Source organism: Pipistrellus hanaki, assembly GCF_964339955.1.
Source record: "Pipistrellus hanaki genome assembly, chromosome: 18".
Taxonomy (NCBI): domain Eukaryota; kingdom Metazoa; phylum Chordata; class Mammalia; order Chiroptera; family Vespertilionidae; genus Pipistrellus; species Pipistrellus hanaki.
Window position 1 is genome coordinate 4,773,647 of NC_140520.1, and position 21,066 is coordinate 4,794,712.

At 44.7% G+C, this 21,066-nt stretch overlaps 1 protein-coding gene across 1 annotated transcript in view; it reads right to left on the reverse strand.

Annotated features, from left to right (window-relative positions):
• Positions 1–21,066, reverse strand: part of GNAI3 (G protein subunit alpha i3) — a 32,915-nt gene that overhangs the window by 2,087 nt on the left and 9,762 nt on the right. The window contains exons 2-8 of the mRNA XM_084866271.1: positions 10,894–10,936; positions 10,637–10,778; positions 9,295–9,452; positions 7,436–7,564; positions 4,684–4,813; positions 4,137–4,290; positions 48–258 (exon numbers count right to left, since the gene is read on the reverse strand). Of these exons, the coding sequence (XP_084722397.1) occupies positions 68–258; positions 4,137–4,290; positions 4,684–4,813; positions 7,436–7,564; positions 9,295–9,452; positions 10,637–10,778; positions 10,894–10,936 (947 nt within the window). The 3' untranslated portion in view covers positions 48–67. The remainder of the gene's footprint in view (positions 1–47; positions 259–4,136; positions 4,291–4,683; positions 4,814–7,435; positions 7,565–9,294; positions 9,453–10,636; positions 10,779–10,893; positions 10,937–21,066) is intronic.

Below are 21,066 nucleotides of genomic sequence, written 5' to 3' on the forward strand. Positions count from 1 at the left end.
GACCGAGAGCCGCGGCTGCCGCGCTGCTGACCACGGCCCAGTGTTACCTTTGGTCCCGGCCCGCGCTTCAGTACAGCCCACACTCCTTCAGGTTGTGCTTGATGATGACATCCGTGACGGCGTCGAAAACGAACTGCACGTTCTTGGTGTCGGTGGCACAGGTGAAGTGGGTGTAGATCTCCTTGGTGTCCTTCCTTCTGTTCAGGTCTTCAAACTGGCACTGGATGTAAGCGGCGGCCTCCTCGTATGTGTTGGAACCTGAGGCAGACACACACACCCTCAGTTCACATTGAACACCTGCCTCGTCCGCTACCGCCAAAGAGAGGGCACAGGGCCAATGGGATACAGACACGTTTCTCTATTTCTCTCATCATTAGTAGGCTTTTCTTCAGAGCGGACTCGTATCATTATAAACTGGACAACATCATCACACATCAAGATCCAGAAAAACAAACATAAGTTTCTCTTTCCCCTTTCATTTAGACCTCTTGGCTAAAAATCCCTACAAAGTATAAAAGGAAACTAGGCGAGTAGGAGCATACATTTCTAGAAGAACACAATTGTTTAGAAGGTCACAAAGCCCGTCCTCCTTGAAGAGATGTGAAATAATTTCAAAGGGTAAGTCACACTTCTTTTCAAAATCATTCCAGTGTTACGGGGGCTTAGCTTCAGAGCCTTGATGCAATAATTTAAAGAACCGAAGGTACACTAACAGATGCAAAGGGAAAGGGCCCTGAATTATACACCTTTAAGTAGTCAATTTTATGGTATGTGAATTATACCTCAATAATGGTGTAATTTTTTTAAGGTGGGGGTGGGAGGACCAAACCCCATTGTCAATATTTGTAATTAACACCCTTAATCACCTGCTTCCTACACCATCTGTCTACCTGTGAGCCTTAGAGTAGCCTCGAAACTGGCCTCAGAGCCAGGGAAAGGCAACAGACAAAGAAACGATTCCTGCGAACCAGAGGCTGCTGTCAGTGACATCAAGCATAACAAGAAACACCAGCACCGAGCACATCAACACGAAATAGTAACTAAAGGGTGTTATGTCAACAGAACATCTAAAGAACCGAAGGAAGATAGCTTGGTAGGGGCTTGAAATGGTTTCCTACAGATCTGCAGGACGTATGTAATTCAAAGGCAATAGAGGACTGAAAAACATGTCTGTCTGTAGGAACAGATATTGATATTTGGGAAATCAGGACTGGGAATCCCTCAGAAGGATCCAGTAAACAGAAAACAGGCTTGGAAGTTCACACACACACACACACACACACACACACACACACAGTAGTGACATCCAGGGCTTTGCTATGTGTGAAGAAACCTACTGACTGAACATTAATGTCAATCCTTTTACTTGTCTTAAAGAAGATTTCCAGCCGGCGTGGCTCAGTGGTTGAACACCAACCTATGAACCAGGAGGTGATAGTTCAATTCCTACCCAGTCAGGGCACATGCCTGGGTTGTGGGCTTGATCCCCAGTAGAGGGGTACGGGAGGCAGCCACCAATGATTCTCTCTCATTGTTGATGTTTCTCTCTCTCTCCCTTCCTCTCTGAAATCAATAAAAAATATATACTAAAAAACTTTAAGAAAGATTCCCCTCCACACCTCCTACTTTCTGTATAGACTCACCCAGCTCTCACCCCCCACCTCCCTCTGAGCAGAGGACCACATTTCCAATTTCCCTGAGAAACAGAGGCTACAGGGCTTCAACTGTAATCTTAACCTTCTAGCTCAGCACCTTGCTTAGTTACTGCTCCCTGCACTTACTTTTGTACCTTTGGTCTTAGAGATGTCTTCTCCCTGGTTCCAAACTCAACTGCTCTACCTACACTCCTTTTATACAGCTGAGGTAAGCTTCACCTAACATCTAACAAACCACTTCAAAGCACCCCATACAGTGGCATTTCCTGCATTCACGATGTTAGGCAACCAGCACCTCTCTCTAGTTTCAAAACTTGTTAACCCCAGAAAAACACCCCATCCCCCACCATCTCCTGATAACCACCAACCATCTGCTTTCTGTCTCCATGGTGTGCCATTCGGATGGACCAGATAAAAGGAGTCACACAATGTGACCTTTTGTATTTGGCTGCTTTCATTTAGCATCATGTTTATGGAGCGCATCCGAGCTGTAGCAGCCACCAGCACTTCGTTCCTTTTTATGGCTGAATAGTGCTCCATGGACATGCTATTCTTTGTTCATCCACTCACCCTATCTAGACTCCTTAATGTTTTTGATTGATTTTAGAGACAGAGGAAGGATATGTTTTCTATTGATTTTAGAGGAAGGGAGAGATAGGGAGGGTGGGAGAGGAGGAGGGAGAGAGAGGGGGGAGGGGAGAGAGAGGGAGAGGGAGAGAGAGAGAGAGAGAGAGAGAGAGAGAGAGAGACACTCTAAGTGTCATTTCCTCGAGACGAAGACTGTACTGACCCATCGAAGTAACCACTGCTTCTGTTCTTCTATTCACCAACCTTTTATACTATTGGGTCGGCAACTAAGTAATTGCGGGTTTCACACATATATGGCTTCAGTTGAATTTTTAGGTTTGCAGACGTAGTACAAATGTAAAACACATTTTGTTATTTGATAGTTGGCTATTCAGCTGTTAATCAGTAAAAAAAGTTTTTTGATCTGTTTTGTAGTTTTCGTTTGGCGTTCGTTAAAAAATGGAAAATCAAAAGGAACATTTTCGTCATATTTTGCTTTTTTATTTCCTCAAAAGGAAAAACGCATCGCAAGCTCATAAAAAGTTATGTGCTGTTTATGGTGACGAAGCCTTAAAAGAACGGCAGTGTCAAAATTGGTTTGCCAAATTTCGTTCTGGTGATTTTTCACTCAAAGATGAAAAACACTCTGGTCGTCCAGTTGAAGTTGATGACACCCTAATCAAAGCAATAATCAATTCGGACTGTCACAGTACAACACGTGAGATTGCAGAGAAGCTTCATGTATCACATACATGCATTGAAAATCACTTAAAACAACTTGGCTATGTTTAAAAACTCGATACATGGGTTCCTCACGAACTGAAAGAATCACAGTTAACGCAACGCATTAGCAGCTGCGATTTGCTAAAGAAATGTAATGAAAATGATCCATTTTTAAAACGACTGATAACTGGCGATGAAAAATGGGTTGTTTACAACAATATCAAGCGGAAAAGATCGTGGAGCAGGCCAGGTGAACCAACTCAAACAACATCAAAAGCTGATATTCATCAAAAGAAGGTTTTGTTATCAGTTTGGTGGGATTACAAAGGAATTGTCTACTTTGAACTCTTACCACCCAACCGAACGATCAATTCTGATGTCTACATTGAACAACTAACGAAATTAAACAATGCAGTTGAAGAAAAGCGGCCCGAATTGACAAATCGAAAAGGTGTTGTATTCCATCATGACAATGCAAGGCCACACACAACTTTGGTCACTCGGCAAAAATTAATGGAGCTTGGTTGGGATGTTTTGCCACATCCACCATATAGTCCTGACCTTGCACCATCTGATTACTTTTTGTTTCGATCTTTACAAAACTCCTTGAATGGTAAAAATTTCAATAATGATGATGATGTCAAATCGTACCTGATTCAGTTTTTTGCTAATAAAAACCAGAAGTTTTTTGAACGTGGGATTATGATGCTGCCTGAAAGATGGCAAAAGGTCATTGATCAAAATGGGCAATACATTACAGAATAAAGTTATTTAGTTCCATGAAAAAATTGTCTTTGATTTTCTTTAAAAAATCCGCAATTACTTAGCTGCCGACCCAATACAATGGAATTTTTCACGTGGCCATGTATCTCTTGCTACAACTACTGTCAGTTTCTTGAGTGCAAAGATTGCACCTTATCCCTGCACTTCCTTGAACATATTTATGCCAAATTTTGATTTTTATCTTTCTCTATATCCCTCAAAAAGTGAGAACAGAAAGATAAAACAAACTGGTAAACTCATCTGTGTCTGGAACAGCACGCCAGACTCCAGGGGTCTAATCACATTCCCATGCTGACTCCCGGCCCACACCCCTGAGGACAGCAGGCCTGTTCCACACAGAAGGCAGCTGGAGGCCGTCACTGAGTGCTGGTCTCAGGTGGTGCTTCCAACGAAATCTTCCAGGCTTACCCGTGTATTCCGGATAGCAGATGGTTAATGGACTCCTCTTTATTTTTTCCTCAAAAAGATCTTTCTTGTTGAGGAAGAGAATGATTGACGTGTCTGTAAACCATTTGTTGTTACAAATGCTGTCAAAGAGTTTCATGCTTTCATGCATTCGGTTCTGAAAAAGAAATAAAGGATGATAGGTCAGTCACAAAAAGTAAGAACAGCAAGTCTTAAAAGCACTGAAGGGCACCGTGGAATTAAGTCAGACACTGAGAACAAAGTCTGGGCCAGTCCTCATTTTTGTAATTCTTGGAAGATGAGGAGGTGGGAAGAGGACTGGCTGATAAGGACTTAATCCTGCCCACACACTCAACCTGCTGCCATGGTCATGTTTCTTAAGAGCCAATAGGGCATGAGTGGGTATTTTGAAAATCTGATTTCCCTGACAAGGAAAAAAGTTTGGGACTTAAGTTTTGATTCAATGAGCACATGGATGACCCATCTTCCTAAAAGCTAGTTTCCGTTTCCGGGATGCACAAGACAGGCTTTTCCAGAGGATCCAACATACCATCTCCTCATCCTCAGCCAGAACGAGGTCATAGTCACTGAGGGCCACACAGAAGATGATGGCCGTCACTCCTTCGAAACAGTGAATCCACTTCTTCCGTTCTGATCTTTGGCCACCGACATCAAACATCCTGAGGAGGGGAGAGCACAGACTCAGCGAGATCACACCCGCCCCCTAAACCGAAATGGTGAGGGACTTCCCATCCCTGCATATTCCACACCCACTTGTGAGGGGAAAACAGACAAAGGAGCAGATAAAGTGTAGTCAAAATAATTATCTGTGGTTAAAAGTAAAACAAAGCATGAGAAAATAAATCTCTGAAAAAATCAAAATTCTCATTTCAGAGATAGTTGAGCCTCCTCTCTATCAGCTTGTATCAGATGTGCCAAGCCAGAGCAAGCACTGAAATGAAAGGAAGGAAGGAGAGGAAAAAGGACAGGGAAAATAGAGCTGAATAATACACCTTAAGATAATAACGATACCTAATATTTACTGAGTATTTATCATGATGCCAGACACCATCCTAAACATTTTAAGGGCATTAACTGACTTAACCCTCATAGCACTCCTGACTCCTGTAAGTATCCTCATTTTACAGATGAAGAAATTGAGGCACAGATGTGTTAACTGATTTGCCTAAGGACACACAACTAACAAATGGGGACTGAGGCTCTGAACCCAGGCACTCTGACCCCAGCACCCCGGCTCTTATTCACAAACCACTGCACCTCTCAAATGGTTTACCTCTTTTGAGAACGTACCCCAATAATTTCAGTTTACTCCTCCGTTTTCTTCTAAAAAGTTCATAAAACTAGTGGAACACTAGGATGCTCCCAACATGGACTTTTAGCACACATTAACATTTACAATATCATTCACTAACTGAGAGGCAGGTAAGCAATTACACAATGCCTTGCCTACAGATGTTCAATAAATGTGTGAATCAATGGGTAGTGGCTTTGCCCAGAGAGAAGAGGAAAAGGAAGAAGCGATAGTACTTCATAATAAAGATAGCTACATGCCAACAACAAAGTGGGTGCAGCACCTTAATGAGATCTGGCTACTGATCCTGACATGCGAAGACCAGCCGAGTTTACTAACTAGAGATCAATCTATGCCAACATCAACAAGACAGTTTCCCACACTAAATAAAGGTCATGGCATGTAATTATAAATGGATTACTAATCTTATAGAACACAAAGGATATGTTTTATTTTTAAAAAAGAGAGGAAGAGGTAGAGAGACAGGGAGAGGGAGAGACAGAGAGAGAGGGAAGAAGGCGGAGGGAGAGGGGGAAAGGAGGAGAGAAAGAAAGAGAGAGAAATATCAATCGGTTGCCTCCCATATGTGCCCTAACCTAACCAGGGATCAAACCTGCAACCTGGGAATCTCCTGACTGGGAATCGGACATGTGACCTCAGTGCACGACACTATGATCCAATCCAATGAGCAACACTGGCCAGGGCCTCTGCCACTCTTATTAAATAAGTTCACCAGTTCTAAAGAAATATACTCTTCTATAAATATTCAGCTGGACTGTTATTTCCAGGTTTCAAATCTGTTTAGGTATACTAAAATTTCAAGGCCTCAACTGGTATCCAATACCTAACTGTGTGTATTTCACAAATCCTCTAAATTATTTTTTTTTTCAGAGAAAAAAAATAGAAGTTCTGAGCTAAAAGTTCCATTTGTATGCAACAATGCTCACTACTACATCCTGCATACAAGCATAAAGAGGTAGCTAAAAAGAACATCAGACATTGAAGGGAGAAAGTCTACTTCTAATCTCAAAGGTCACAAAAGCAGAAAACAGAAACCAAAGACAGTTCTAATATTTACAAAAGACCAGTAACACAGAGATGAGCTGAAGCCTATTTTACAATTACTAATGCTGATAAGAAAATTCTTTGTATTGAAATACTAGAATTTTCTCCAAAACAACCACTGTTTATATGTCATCATACATCTCCAAATATCTTTATCCCCAGAAGTATTTCCCACTCTGCACCGTATTAAACTCAGCTGTGCGTACACTGTGCACAGATCAGCCCAAGAGTCCTGACTACGTCAGCTCCATTCCACTAAACTTAAAGGGATATGCAACCAGGAAGGAAGGACTGACACTGGTGAGAAAAGCATTTCCATTTTAATGCCAAAATGGCCGAACAAAACCACATAACCGGTCTCCTGCCCTTTTAGAATTATTGTTACCCTTCTAAACAATAAACACCCAATATCTTGGTGGTTCCAACAAAAAAGCAGCTGAAAATAGTAAAATTAAAAACAAAACACACTGCACCCAGTCAGTGAGGCTCAGTGGTTGAACCCTGATCTATGACCAGGAGGTATTGGCTCGGTTCCTGGTCAGGGTACATGGCCGGGTTGTGGGCTTGATCCTCAGTAGGCAGCATGTAGGAGGCAGCCGATCCATGATTCTCTCTCCTCATTGATGTTTCTATCTCTCTCTTTCTCTCCCTTCCTCTCTGAATCAAAAATAAAATAAAATAAAATAAAACACAGTGGTAGCCATATGATTACTTCTATTGACACCCAACTTATAACTTCATTTTGATTTTAGTTCCTACAAAGGGACAGAAGTATTTATGCTACTTGGAGAAAAAGGAAATGCTTGGACTTCCATAGTTGAAACAGTCAAATACAGGCTGATGAATAGGGTAGAGCTACTGCCTAGCGCACCTTCCCCCTGACGGAGAGACTAACCAGAGAAAGACGCCTGTGTCGGTGACTTACTTGAAGTACAGGTCTTTGAAGGTGAAGTGCGTTTCCACAATGCCCGTGGTCTTCACTCTGGTCCGCAGGACGTCTTGCTGAGTTGGAATGTAGTTGGGTTGGGATATTCTTTCCAAATCATTTAGGTAACTAAATAAAATACACGTTTATTTTACCTGGGGAAGCCAACCATGTGCACAGCAAGTCAACAGACTAAATTAACTTCCTGCCAAAAGTAGATCCTGAGCTAACGTGGCAGACAAAATCACATCTTCCCATCACAGAAATCAGAAAACGTGAGCCTAGCAGAGGACAGACAGAGTAAGTTCTATAAACACCACACAAAACTGATAGGACTTTAAAGAATAGTGTGTGGATTACTAAAAAGTGAACTATTACTAAAAAGTGAACCAATAAGAACGAGTATTTCCTGTTTTTATTTATGAAACTCAAAGTTGTGTGTGTTGCCAAAAACAAACTATAAACACCTTCAAAGAAATTTGTCATAAAATAATTAAAAGACTGATTCACAGCTAAATTAAAATTTTCACGATTTCAGGGTTTCTTAAAGATTTATGGCCGCCCTAACAGGTTTGGCTCAGTGGACAGAGTGTCAGCCTGTTAACTGAAGGGTCCCAGGTTCAATTCCAGTCAAGGGTATGTGCCTTGGTTGTGGTAGGTGTGCAGGAGGCAGCTGATCGATGTTTCTCTCTCATCGATGTATCTTAACTCTATTCCTCTCTGTAAAAAAATCAATTAAAAAATATATATATTAAATAAAAATTAAAAAAAAAAAAAAAAAGACTTATGGCCTGAGATGAAGAACATGGTGGGTGTCAGCCATGGTGGGACGGTGGAGCAGGTGAGTGGCGGTGCCAAACCAAGTGGGGCGCAGGCACTGTCATCGGGGCGAGCTGGAGGATTTAGAGATTACTGAATGTATGATGGAAGAAACAACTGCAATCTAGCTTTGATGACTACAGGGAGAATTATTTAAACTACCAATAGCTGCAATTGAAAAATATTTTAAAAAGTTGGGCAAGAATCTTGAAATAGTTCACAGGTCAAATTTTCACTTAAAGAGTAAGTTTTTCAAATATCATTTAATTTTTTCTATAACAACTTAAGTTGGAATGAGAATGTGGAAAGTAAGAAAATTAATACTGGAGAAAATACCTTAATGTTTAAAAGTGTCTTCATTTAGTAAAGAAATGAATACAAGTAACACGAACTCACCAAGCCCCCAAAATGCATGTTAAAAAACAACACTCTGAATATAGGTATTATAAGTAAAAATGGAAAAGAAGCAAAACAGGATAGCACGTTTTAGCTTAGAAAAAGTATTCATTACAAATTTCCTAAAAGCACGTAAACCAAGAGAATTTCCTTGACAAACAGATGCTTCAATTTCGTTCCAAGACTCAACATATCCTTCTATATACAGTCTGCCATAGCATTATCTGGCCAAGACTTATCATTGCTGACTCGTCCCCGGGAAATCCACAGAGCAACCTGCCACAGAGGCGGAGGCGCAGGAAGGAATCACAAGCCCGAACTCCCTCGCTCGCTGGCAAAGGACGCAGAGCCCTGGTGCGCAGAGGGATTCCGAGCTGGGAGAACTGGGGGCCAGCTGCCGATGTCTCACCACTTTCACCTGCTGATTGCCAGCTACCACAGAGCTCCTTCCGCGGTGCCAAGGCTCCCACTCCCATTGCAGGGGGAAACAGTTTTCTCCAAGTCATACACAATGGCCGAGGGCTCCAGCTAAACGGAAACAACCTCTCGGAGGACTCCACAGACTTGGGGAGTGTCTGCTCGTCACCGTTTCCTAAGGACGGCGATGAGCTGGGCTATCTTCCGTGACGGAGGGAATGACTCACTATGAGGCAGAATCGTTGAGCTGGTACTCCCTGGATCTGCAGAAGCAAGCCTGCACGCCGCCATCTCGCCAAAGCCGCCGAATCACTCCTGCCAGCTCCGGGGTCATGACTCCTTCCTCAGCACTGCCAGCTAAGACAAATAACTGCCGGGCGTCATCCTGCAGAGACACAGAGGGTTCTCCAGTTCTTACAGACGTGACAAGAGTCTCTTTTACACACACACACACACACACACACACACACACACACACACGGGCATTACGTTGTATTATTTCGAAAAGAGGCGTTGAGTCTCACCCCATCTCCACGACAGTCAGAAGCGCAGAGCTGAGCTGAGGAATGGCTTCACACCCCTACCCCTACCCACCCCTCCTCCACAGACCACCATCCCCTGCAAAGATCTCTTCTGCCTGGCCTACTCATCTCCATCCTGGTTACTCATACATTCTGGCAGGAAAAAAACTGGCCTGTGAGACAGGCACATGTAACTCATTTGCATTCTGTTCAAGGAAGCCTCCAGTAAAAATAGAAACGAAGACGAGCACATAAGAGGTAAAGTCTGCACACGTCCGAGGAAGTAAGACCAGTTTAAGGAGAAAGTGTTCTCTTCTTTCCCCTTCAGGTCAGACAGGAGCAGGAGGCCTTTGGGAAGTCTGGAAGCCTCGTTGGAGAGACGACGGACCAATCTTGCTTCTCACAATAGACCTTCTTACTAAAGGTCCATACAGAGGCCCCTCTGCAATGAACTTCCTACCTTCACCCTAAGCAGCCATGAAAACAACCCGCCCCACCCAGCTCTCTTCTCTCTCGTTCACTCTCTAACCAGCCATAACTAACTAGAAGGATAATAGAGGAGCTATAAATATCAATTCTTACACGTGAAAGAGAAACTTGGGTTCTATAGTTCAGTGGAGTACAGGGCCACAGTGTTCTTGAACACTGAAAACTGCCTCGAAAATGTGGACGTGGTGCTCAGTCCTTACCCAGTGTATTCTGGGAGAGCGCTGTCTGCCTATGTCTCTACACCTCAGAACGCCGAGCTACATGTCCTGGCTCCTTTACATCAGATCAACTTGCTATCCTTTGCTACTGTAAGGCCATAAACAGAGCTGGAAAGGAAGTGGATGGGAGTTATCCCAGAACCTCTACTGTATCCCACTTCCTAAAGGCCTGGCAAGCGAATACCTCCCAAGCAAATTGCTGACACGTCTCAAATGAGCACACAGTCCTTTGCTACATCTGACCTTGTTGCTTAAATTCATTTCCCTAAAACGCGAAGCAAATTTTGCTTAACTGCATCTACTGAAAGAGAGCAAGTGGAGAGGAAACGAGAGGCACTTACGGCTCTGGCTGCTTCCCCAAAGTCAATCTTTAGCCGTCCCATGGCTCGGATGATGGCAATAATGGACTGTATCGTGTTGCTATAGACAACTACTTTATACTGTTTACATTCTTCCTCCGAGTAGCCGTCCTCATGAATGATTCTTGGAAAAGAAGAAAACCACAAATCATTACGATGGCCCCAATATGAGAAGACCCTGTGAACTCTCACGCAGGATGAGGAAGTGCAGTCTTACAGAAGGCCGTGTCTCAACTTACTTCATCTGTTTCACAATGGTGCTTTTACCAGATTCGCCAGCGCCTGCAAGAAGGAAAAGCAAATGTTGAATTCATCTGGAACCAAACACAAAAGCATGAAATCAACAAGAGTAGCAATTCCAGATTAATGGAAAGCACAGGTCCCAGGAAGACTCTGGTGAGGCTCTCTAGCAGGAAAAACCAGTGAGCTTCCCCATCAGTTTTTCATACTTTACATAACTCAGCCACCAAGTAAAACTCATGGGCAGTGTCCCGGGCCTCCTGCATACCACCGTGAAAAGCAGGCACTCTCCAGGAGACAAGCCAGCACCTCTAGGAACACTCTCCATGAAACAGGATGCACGCACTGAACACAGGCAAAAATGATTCATTGTTGGCCTAATGGTGTTGATTCCTCTGCCAACCCCAGGGACCTGAGGAATGTTCCAGGAGCCATCCTCTCGGCCATGGGACTAGAGCTCAAAATAGAAGCAGAGGAGGCACTGTCCCCAGCACTTTTTCCCTCTATATGCCACCCCCAAGTTCCCTCCTCATCCAGTGAGAACCATTTTAGTGACAAGTGTCAGGGGGGAGAGGGGGACCTGACCTCCTTGAGATTCATTCCACCTGCATTTCCCTGCCTGGCTAATTCATTTCCCACCTTCCAAGATGCCTGTTTAACATCACCCCTCTCAAACCTTACAAACCCCTTCCCACTTCTGACTCTCAGCTGATGATCCTGCCTCTCTTTTAACTGGAAAAAATTAAATAACTAAAAGATACAGGTACACATATTCCCATAACCAAATCCACCAATGTACGTGTACCTCCATCTCTACCTTCATCAATGGATGAACTGTCTCTGCCAATGTCTGAGACTGATCTCCACAACTGTGCACTTCTCCATCTCCCTGTACCTCAAGGTCTTGGCTGCTACAATTAGCCCATGTCCCTCAAATACCGAGGTTTCTCTTCCTACTGGGCCACTCTCTTCAGTATACAAAGCTACTCCGTCATCTCCCATCTTAAAATCACCACATACCCCACCTCCTACCTTCCGACTCCACGCATCTTCCTCTAGCTACCTCTCCATGTTTTCTTCCTCTTTATACCCAAACACTGAGTTGTCTATACTCATGTTCTCCAGTTCTGCCTCCCATTCTCTACTTGACCCACTCCAGGCAGGCGTTCATGCCCACTCCTCTACTGCAACCACTTCCCCAGGTCTCACAACTTCCATGTTAGCAAACCCAATGGCTAATTCTTGTTCCTCATCTTCTTCAACCTCTTCCACAGAACTTGTCCATAGGGATAACTTCTCCCCTTGAAATCTTCCTGGAGCCCACAGCCTCCTGTCTGAATCCTAAAGGTTATTATTTCCTCAGCCCTTTGCTCTATCTGCATTCATTCTCTAGGCCGTCTCATCTAACCTCATGGTTTTAAACACCAAAGTGATAATAATAGTTAACATCTAGTGAGGACTGAGTGCCAGACACTTTGCTTGAATTAACCCAATGAGTACAACACCCTGTGTGGTAGATATTATCCCCAGATGAGGCACATACAGCAGAGAGATGTTAACTTGTCCACAATTACAGTCAGTAAGCAGCAGAGCTAAAAATGTGCACTCACACAGTTTGCTTCAAAGTTGTATACTGCCTCTATGCTAATGATTTCCAATTTAGATCTTTCATCTTGGCTTCTAACCTTGGCTCCAGACTCATATGGAAACTACCTGCTGGCATCTCTCTCTCATTAGCTTTCTATTAGATATCGCAAACTCAAAATGCCCCAACGGAGTCACTGCTCCCCCACCTTCCCACCAGAGCCCGCCCCGTCCCGTTTCCTCATCTCAGTAAATGACACCAGCACTGACTCAGCCGCTCAAGCTAAAAACGGAGGCATATAATTAACATACAGATGAAACGTGGGTGCCAGTATCAATATGTATATTAAATATTAGGCACGTCTAATTTTTAAATAAATAAATCTCTAGTTCTAACAGGTTCTTCTTGCCCCACAATGGATCATGACAAGCGCACTGGACACCACAGGTGATTACTGCAAAGACTTCCTAAATGCTCCAGACCTTGCCTTTCCTATGGTCAGCGTTCCACTCGGTGGCAGGAATGAAATTTGTGAAATGCAAATCAGATCACGTCACAACTCCACCGCAGATTCTCCTCCGCCTTCATTCTCCATTTTGTTCTCTCTGCTCTGGTCGGACAAGCTTTCTTGCTTTTCCTCCAACACACCAAACAGGTTCTCAGTGAGCCTGGTCCTGACTCATGGTCTGTGCCTTCACTATTCCCTCTGCCCAGAGTATGTTTTTAAGAAATCCTCCTCTTCCTTCAGAATGGTCTTCCCTGACTAACCTACCTAAAAAGCTCATCCCATTCGCCCTCTCCCCCTCCCTCTGTCTTGTCTTCTCTTGAAGTACTGTCACTTCTTCACATTACAGACCTGTTCATTCCTGTCTTCTCGCTAAAATATGAGCTCCACGATGGCTGATGCATCCCTGTATTCCCAGGGCCTAAAACTGGGCCTGACATAACCTGGACATGTAAATAAATACTGTAGAACAGATAAATGACGAATGTTTAATACGTATGATCCTTTACTAAACATTTCTCAACTCTATCAACCAAAAATGTTAGTGAAAATAAAATTCAAATAACTTAAAATTTTCAGACATCTACATTTCTTCAGAATCAAACAGGATTTTTTCCTGTGGCATTATCTCTGTTCTTATCACCTAATCAATTATCAGGGGTAGCACTAAAATAGTTAATATTCAGGTAGCACACAGAGAATTTTGTAAGGACACTGTTAGAAAGAAGTGATTTCTCCCTTGCATATCTTAAAAAACACACATAACCTAATGATTCCATTTCAATTCTGGGGAGGAAAATACAAAAGCACACCAGTTATATGTTGCTCTACCTCTATGCTTTTCCAAGGCTACCTGATAAAATGTCAGTTTGTCCTTCTATAATTATCTCTCTCTCTCTCACACACACACACACACACACACACACACACGTATTTTTTTCACCCAAGCTTTTATTAGGTACCCAGTTCCGTCTCTTAAAAGAAGGCAGCCCTTACTGACCACAGAACTGAGTAGGATTTGTTTCGGTGGGCGTTCCAGGGCATTTTATACAAACAAAGACTGATTTGCTTTCTACCAAAAGGCCTGGACCCATTCGGCTTCTGGATCACCCTGCAAAGTGCCACCAGCTTACCTTTCCTCCAAGTACGAAATCTAAGAGTCACCTGGATCTCACTCAGTCTTCTCTCCTTACATCAGGCTGTAACCAAATCTTCTTTCTCCTTATGCATTTCTCAGGTTAATCCTTTCTGCTCCTCTCATGTCTCAGCCTGACGCTGCACCTACTGTATTGCTGTAATTTTCTCAAACTTCTAGCTCAAAGCCCCCTTCCTTCTCATTATTTCCAATACTAAAAAGGCACCAGTTTCTCATAACTACCCAAACTCTAACATCTTCTGTAACCCTCTATTGGGGCCGGACTCTTCATTTTCACCTCAATCCTCTGCGCTCTGTTGCTGCAGTAGTGAGTCCCCCTCTAGTAACACCCCACTCTTAGGTTTTCCCACATGCTTCCCAGGTCTCCCCTTCCCCACCCCACAGACATGGTGTTTGGAACTTGCTAATTTTATCTACATCCTTTTATCTACCTTCTTTCAAAATTCACCACAGATTTAAGGTGAGAGTCACCTGCCCATCTTCCATCTACCAGGGCAGGCATCATAGAATGTAAAGAATGGGAGTGCGATGCCAGAAGCCAGGGCGTGAAGAGAAGAACTGAAGATTACTGTAGCAGAAGGGATGGAACTGGGCAGGGGGGAGGGTATATAGAAGAGCAAAGTCTGGAAAGTCCCAGAGACAGGAGAGAATGGGATCCATTTGACTTAGAAGATTTATCTTCAAAAGATCATCTTATATCAATAGGAAGAAAGGATGAGGGCTAAAGCTAAGGGACTTCTGAAAGAAAAAGGGCAGAAGAAGCTAAGTTAGATGGTCCCGCTCTCAATACAAAAAGCAAGGCAATCTGCAGCAAATAAAGGGGTAGAATTGATATAGAAAATCAGCTTAGAAACAATCAAACAGAACAAGAAGTGTGTGTACAGGTTAGCATAACCACCGACAGTTAATGAAAAATTACTTACAGCACGTACTCTCTTCTAGAATCATTGTAGTTACCTACATGCATTCTAAGTTTTGTTTTTAGGAGCTCCTGGAGAGGAGACACAGATCACATGCCCCACCCATTTCTTCCCATCACACTCACTACATTATGGGGCTGAAAGATAGGAGATGCTGATGATTTCTTTTTTTTAAATATATTTTATTGAGGTTTTTACAGAGAGGAAGGGAGAGGGATAGAGAGTTAGAAACATCGATGAGAGAGAAATATTGATCAGCTGCCTCCTGCACACCCCCTACTGGGGATGTGCCCGCAACCAAGGTGCATGCCCTTAACTGGAATTGAACCAGGACCCTTCAGTCCGCAGGCCGTCGCTCTATCCACTGAGCCAAACCGGTTAGGGCTGATTTCTTTCTTTTCTTTTCTTTTTCTTAATTAATCTTTAGTGCTTAAAGTATTACAGATGTCCCTTTCCCTCACCCATGACTCCCCTCTCTCCCCAATTCCATCTATCTCCTTATGTGATGATTTCTTTGCACAGTTTTTTTTAAGTCCAGAGAATTGCTAACATAAATAAATCATCATCACATAAATAAACATGTTCAGCTTACATACACACTGATTTTAAACCCCGAAAGAGGGCTGATCCTCGAAAAACAGTGTCACCTGTCCGCCTTCTCTTTCTTCCTCTTTCATTTTGACTAGAAGAAACGTCACGCCAGTCCACAGAGGGTGCATGCCTGCATTCTGCTCCTTTACTCTGCGTGCCCTCAGGGATGGGACTTACCTGCTGAGCGGTGCCTGACACATGACAGCATTCAGTGACTCCTAACCAGCCATCACAGTGAATGCTGTTCGCACTGGCAGAATACCACCAACTAACGTTAGGGCCCAGAGAATGTAATTGAATAAAAACTCCTTGGACACTGATGTTGGCTCAAAATCCCATAACAGCTGTTTCCCAACAGTCAAATCCTAGATGGAATGTAGATTCACACTCTTAAACAGCAACTTACAACCTAAAAACTACAGCAAACCATGTCAAAGCGTGAGTCATTTTCTCCACCCCGCCCAGAGGAACAACCAGCACCAGAAAATCTCTCTTCCTTAAATAGACTTTCGGCTCTAGATCCGCCTACCACCTCCTCTGCCACACCTCTTACCGGGGCACCTCCCAACTTTTTCTTGTGTTTTGTCCTGGCACCACTGCCTCGTGTGCTGGTGGCGATTCCTGCGGCACCTCCGGCTCCTTCCTTTTAATATCTGTTTCCATGGAGAAATCGTGAAGTGCCGAAAAGCCGGGATCATGGCTGACCACTGCCCCTCTTCTGGAGGTCTGTGGTTAGGTCCGCTCATGGCACTGTGTGTGGATGACCAGCCCGTGCCTGACCGAGAAGCTCTCCTGGTCCCTCTGCAGGCCCCATCATCAGACAAATGGGAACACCCAGCTAGAGCAGACTTCTGTACCACAGCAGGCTGAAAACTTGACCAGCAAATAAGTTTGATTTTTCTTTCTAACTTATCCTCACTTTCATTTACAACTCAGGCACTGAGAAGTCTTTTTTTAGTAAGCGACGCCATGGCACAATAAACTCTGGGAGAGCAGACTTCGGTCCTCGCTCTGCCGTGACTAACTGCAGGACCTTTGGCAGGCCACCTCCTCGCATGCCTGTCTCCTTACACATCAGCCAGAGGGCTGTGGCCCAGGTGCTCTGGCTGCACCCTACACTGAGGTTCTAATGACTCGATAGAGCTAACGGCAGACTCAGTGTCTGGACCTGACACACGTAGCCTTGAAGTCAGACCATGGGTCACATCTTCCTGTTCACCCAACCTTCACACAGTGACCATAATCTGTGATCAGCATGTCTCCCAGCAGACACTCCTGATTGAGAAGGGACAGAGAACAGGAAGCATCAGGCAGAGCGGCACATGGAGGAAAGGGTGTCTGACAGCAAACCTCTATTCATGCTCAAGGGGCTCTGTAATTATTCAGACGGGCAGAATATTCAAGTTAGCTGCTGTTCTTTAAAGAATGAATATCCTTAACTAAGGGTCACAGGGCCACAGGCCGTGTTCACTCCAATCACAAGATGAATGAGGGCTCCACTGATTCCTTCCTATTGTCAGGCCTAGAGCAGCTAATAGTGAAAATTCCGATTAAGGTGAAAATGACATTTCATTCAGAATGCTTTTCAAGGGGCCATTCTTAATACAAAAACCGGTCACTTCTTAATTCAGTAAAAGAAAAGGTTAGCAGAATTACAGGTGCGAAAGATGTCATGGAGCAAATAAAAGTGTTTCTTAGTCTTTTTCCCCACTCAAGCATTTCTTGTATGTGTCAAACACTACTGAGCAGGGACTTCAACTACAGATAAGCTTAGGAACGTATGGCCTCATGGGAGAAGTCAGAAACTGCTTTTCGTGTGAAATTAGCAAGTTTCCTTGTTCCACCCGGCCCGCTGTCCCTCTAACCTGCCCAGACTCTGCACATAAATCTCCTTGAAAACCCTCTTTAGTTCAAACGTTTCCTCTCTGCTGAAGCCCCGCCATCCTCCGCACACCGTTATCACTCCCACTCCGGGGGCTGGTGTATGGTTCATGGCCTTTCAGTGTCCGTCCCAGAGGTCAGTTTCCAAAATTAAGTTCCAAACTCGCCTTCCCAGCCGCCTCACCGTACTGTGATCTCTGGCAGCCCTGGCTCTTCTAGACCGCCTATCTCCTGCTCCTGCTCCCTCCTCTTCCTGAGCTGCGGGCTGCTTTCTTGGCCTGGATGAAACGGCAATGGAACCCTTTGGGGCCACCTGGACACTCTCCCGCACTGTACTACTCCCGCAAGGGCACTCTGACCAGGCCCAGCCCGATCCTACAGGCTTGTGTCAAACTCTGTCACGCTAATTATTTGGCCAAATTAATGTAATGAATTGGGGCTATACTTGGTTAGGTCTCTAGCATCCTATGCCAAAAGCTCTTACAAAGCACAGAGTAGTGCCTTCTTTTTGTGTGTCCCCACCCCGTATCTAGCCACAATCTAGGACAGGTAGGCACGTAACTGCGGACATGATGAATGGCTTGAGTTTCCATGAGATTCGGTGGTTACCTAATCACATTTTGCAAATGCCAGTTGCAGTGGAGGAATTTTCAATGTGGGCAGTTAACAGAAACAGATTTCCATTCCTCTGCTATTTTTACTCAGCCCCACACCCATTCCTGGCTATGCCCTCACCTCTCACCCACAATTATACCTGACAATAAATTTGGACTTGCTCACAAACCTCTCCTCTTCCCCCTATTTCCCTCCACACCTCACTCTGAGCCTGTCCCAGCTCCGTGCACCCAGCATCCACTTCAGTGAAGCTGCTACGAATCTGTCTGTCCACCCCGCATCCCAACACCTAAGAGAGTGCATGAACCACACGAGCCCTCTTTAGTGTCTGTTCAGTGAGAGTGAATGAATGGACACTAAGGGTAGAAGATGGCAGTGAGTGCGACTGGGACGGAGGAAACACTCTCTTCTCTGAAAAGGTGTTTCTAGGAAGCAATTGCCAAAAAGGCTTCAAGTGTATATAAAACTTTCTGACAGAACTTGCCATGGCCTACACGACCTGGCCAGGCCCTCCGGGTGCCTGACAGGAGGTGAATACCCGCAGCAGGAGTCACCCAGGCCCGGCTGACAAAGGCCCTGCACCTGCTCGGCCTCTCTAGATGAGTAGGACCCCCTATCAGGTAAACTGAGGAAGCTGTGCCAGGACATGGAGAAACAGGAGTCCTGAACTACTGGTTGCAATGTGTGAGAAGCCCAGGCTGCCATCCTGGGGCCTTCATGCACATCCATGTCAGAGAGGGAAGGCCCGGGGAGCTGGCCTAGAGGAGAGCGAAGAGACAGGCGCAGAGAGCCGTACAGATGCCATGAGAGGAGAGAGCGCACACAAGAGGAGAGGCAGAGGTGGGGAGAGAATGGATGGGCCAAGGAGACAGAAGGGAGAGGAAGAGACAAGAAAGCAAAAAGAAGCCGAAAGAGGGAAGACGACAGGAGCCTGGCTGATGCCAGCGCTGCCTCAGTTCCCACAGCCCGGCTCTCCCGCTCTCCTGCTTTCCCGGAAAACCCCTCTCCCACCTAACAGCAGCTCCCGCCCAGCTCTCTGAGCTGGCCTGAATCAGTTTTCTATTCTTTGTGAACAAAAGAAAATATAAAAATAATAAAAACTAAATGGAAGTAACTTTAAGTTCATTAGAACCAATTACCTTTCTTTTTGGCCTTTAAGAAATCTTAAATTGGTTTGATTAAATACTGAATTCATAAAAGGGAATAATTGTGACATATATGTAACAAAACAAACATCTGTGTGCCTATCACCCAGCATAAGACATTCAAGATGCCCAGTCATCTCTGAAGTCACCCGTGTCTCTTCCTAACATCAATTACTTTTCCATGAAATATTTCTAGAAGGTAAATATGCAATAGGGGAGGGGAGGGCATTAAAAAGAACCAAAATCCTAACAACCAAAATATGTCTGCCTTACACAACAGTATATGGTTTGTAGTTTCACATCTTTCTCCAATTACATGGGCAATCCTATCATTTTACAAGCCTTATCTATATATATAAAAGGCTAAGCGACTGTCAACTGTCTGACCGGCCAGTAGGTATGACGCACACTGACCACCAGGGGGCAAACGCTCAACACAGAAGCTGCCACGCTGCGGTGACTTGGCAGTGGCGGTGGTGACGCACCCCGGAACCACAGAGGAGGGACCCTGATTCCTCTCGGGGCCACACAATTCCATCTTTGGCCATGGATTATGTTGTTGCTGGGTACCGTTGCCCCAAATCTGGTGGGGGAGGGAATGTAGAAAGTTGGCTCCAGGGCGTGTTCAGCCCCTGGCTAGCCTAGTCCTGCCCTGCCAGCCACCTTCTAATTAATTTCCTTTCAATGTGCACGAGTCTGTGCACTGGGCCACTAGTAAACTATAAAGCAGAAAGCTAACAGCCACTTGAACATTCATAAATCACCTAAGGAAGATGTTGGTTTGATTAAGAGAGAAAAAGCAGCAGCTCACTTTGCCGAATAGCTCTCCTCAAAACACTATCACCTGAGAACTGAACAAGTAACCTGAGTGCTGCTAAAGATCCGGTGTTCTCTCTGGGCAGCTGGCCATGGAAGTGGGATGAGTGTGGGTTCCTCACTCCGCGGAATGGAGAGAGAATGCTGAGGGAGCGGCACTTGTGAGCGAGGAGGGAGATCGGCCGCTGGCTGCCTCAGTATTCTAATTCTGGCTTCTGGTGAGTAAGTTTCCTTTCACTTCTTTGAAAGCAGGTCAACAAAAAGCATTTGATGTTAACCCTCAATTATAGGGTTTGTACACATACATCACTGAAAACTAATTTTGTGAAGGTACATTTCTTACTGACCCCGCCTCAAAATGTTCTTGTGAGATAGGAAAGTAAGATACTCAACTGAGCACTCCTCTAACCCCTGCGGTCCTCCCAGCCTCGCCTCCTCCATTCCTGCACAGCCCTTCATTGCAGGCACACCTGGTCACTGGCTCACAGGTATCACTGGGCTTCTGTTCGCACTATTACCCCTCCGTCTGGGTGTTTCTCTCCAGTCTCTGCCTAAGAGCTCCTATTTTTCCTTCAAGGTCCATCTCCACATCGCCTCCTCTGGGGGGACTTCCCTGATACGTCTCTTTCCCACCTCCTTCCAGAACTTGGCTACTCCTCCTGTAACCACATTCCACATACATTATCACTGTTTACTTGTGTGTCTCCGCAGCTCGAATTGCTTCAGAGCTCTGTTCTCAGCTATTTGTAATCTCAGGCTAGGAAAGCACCTGAGCGCATATAAGACGATCAGAGATGCTGATCATAAGCAGCTTAATAAACAGGCTCCTTTGGACACGCCACACCGAAAGCCAAAAAGCTCAACTGAAAGCAGCCTGACAAGTGCACCACGGAGCCCTAGGCTGGATCCTGGCGCAGAAAAGGAACACGAGTGGAAAACTGCTCAAGTCCCAATGAAG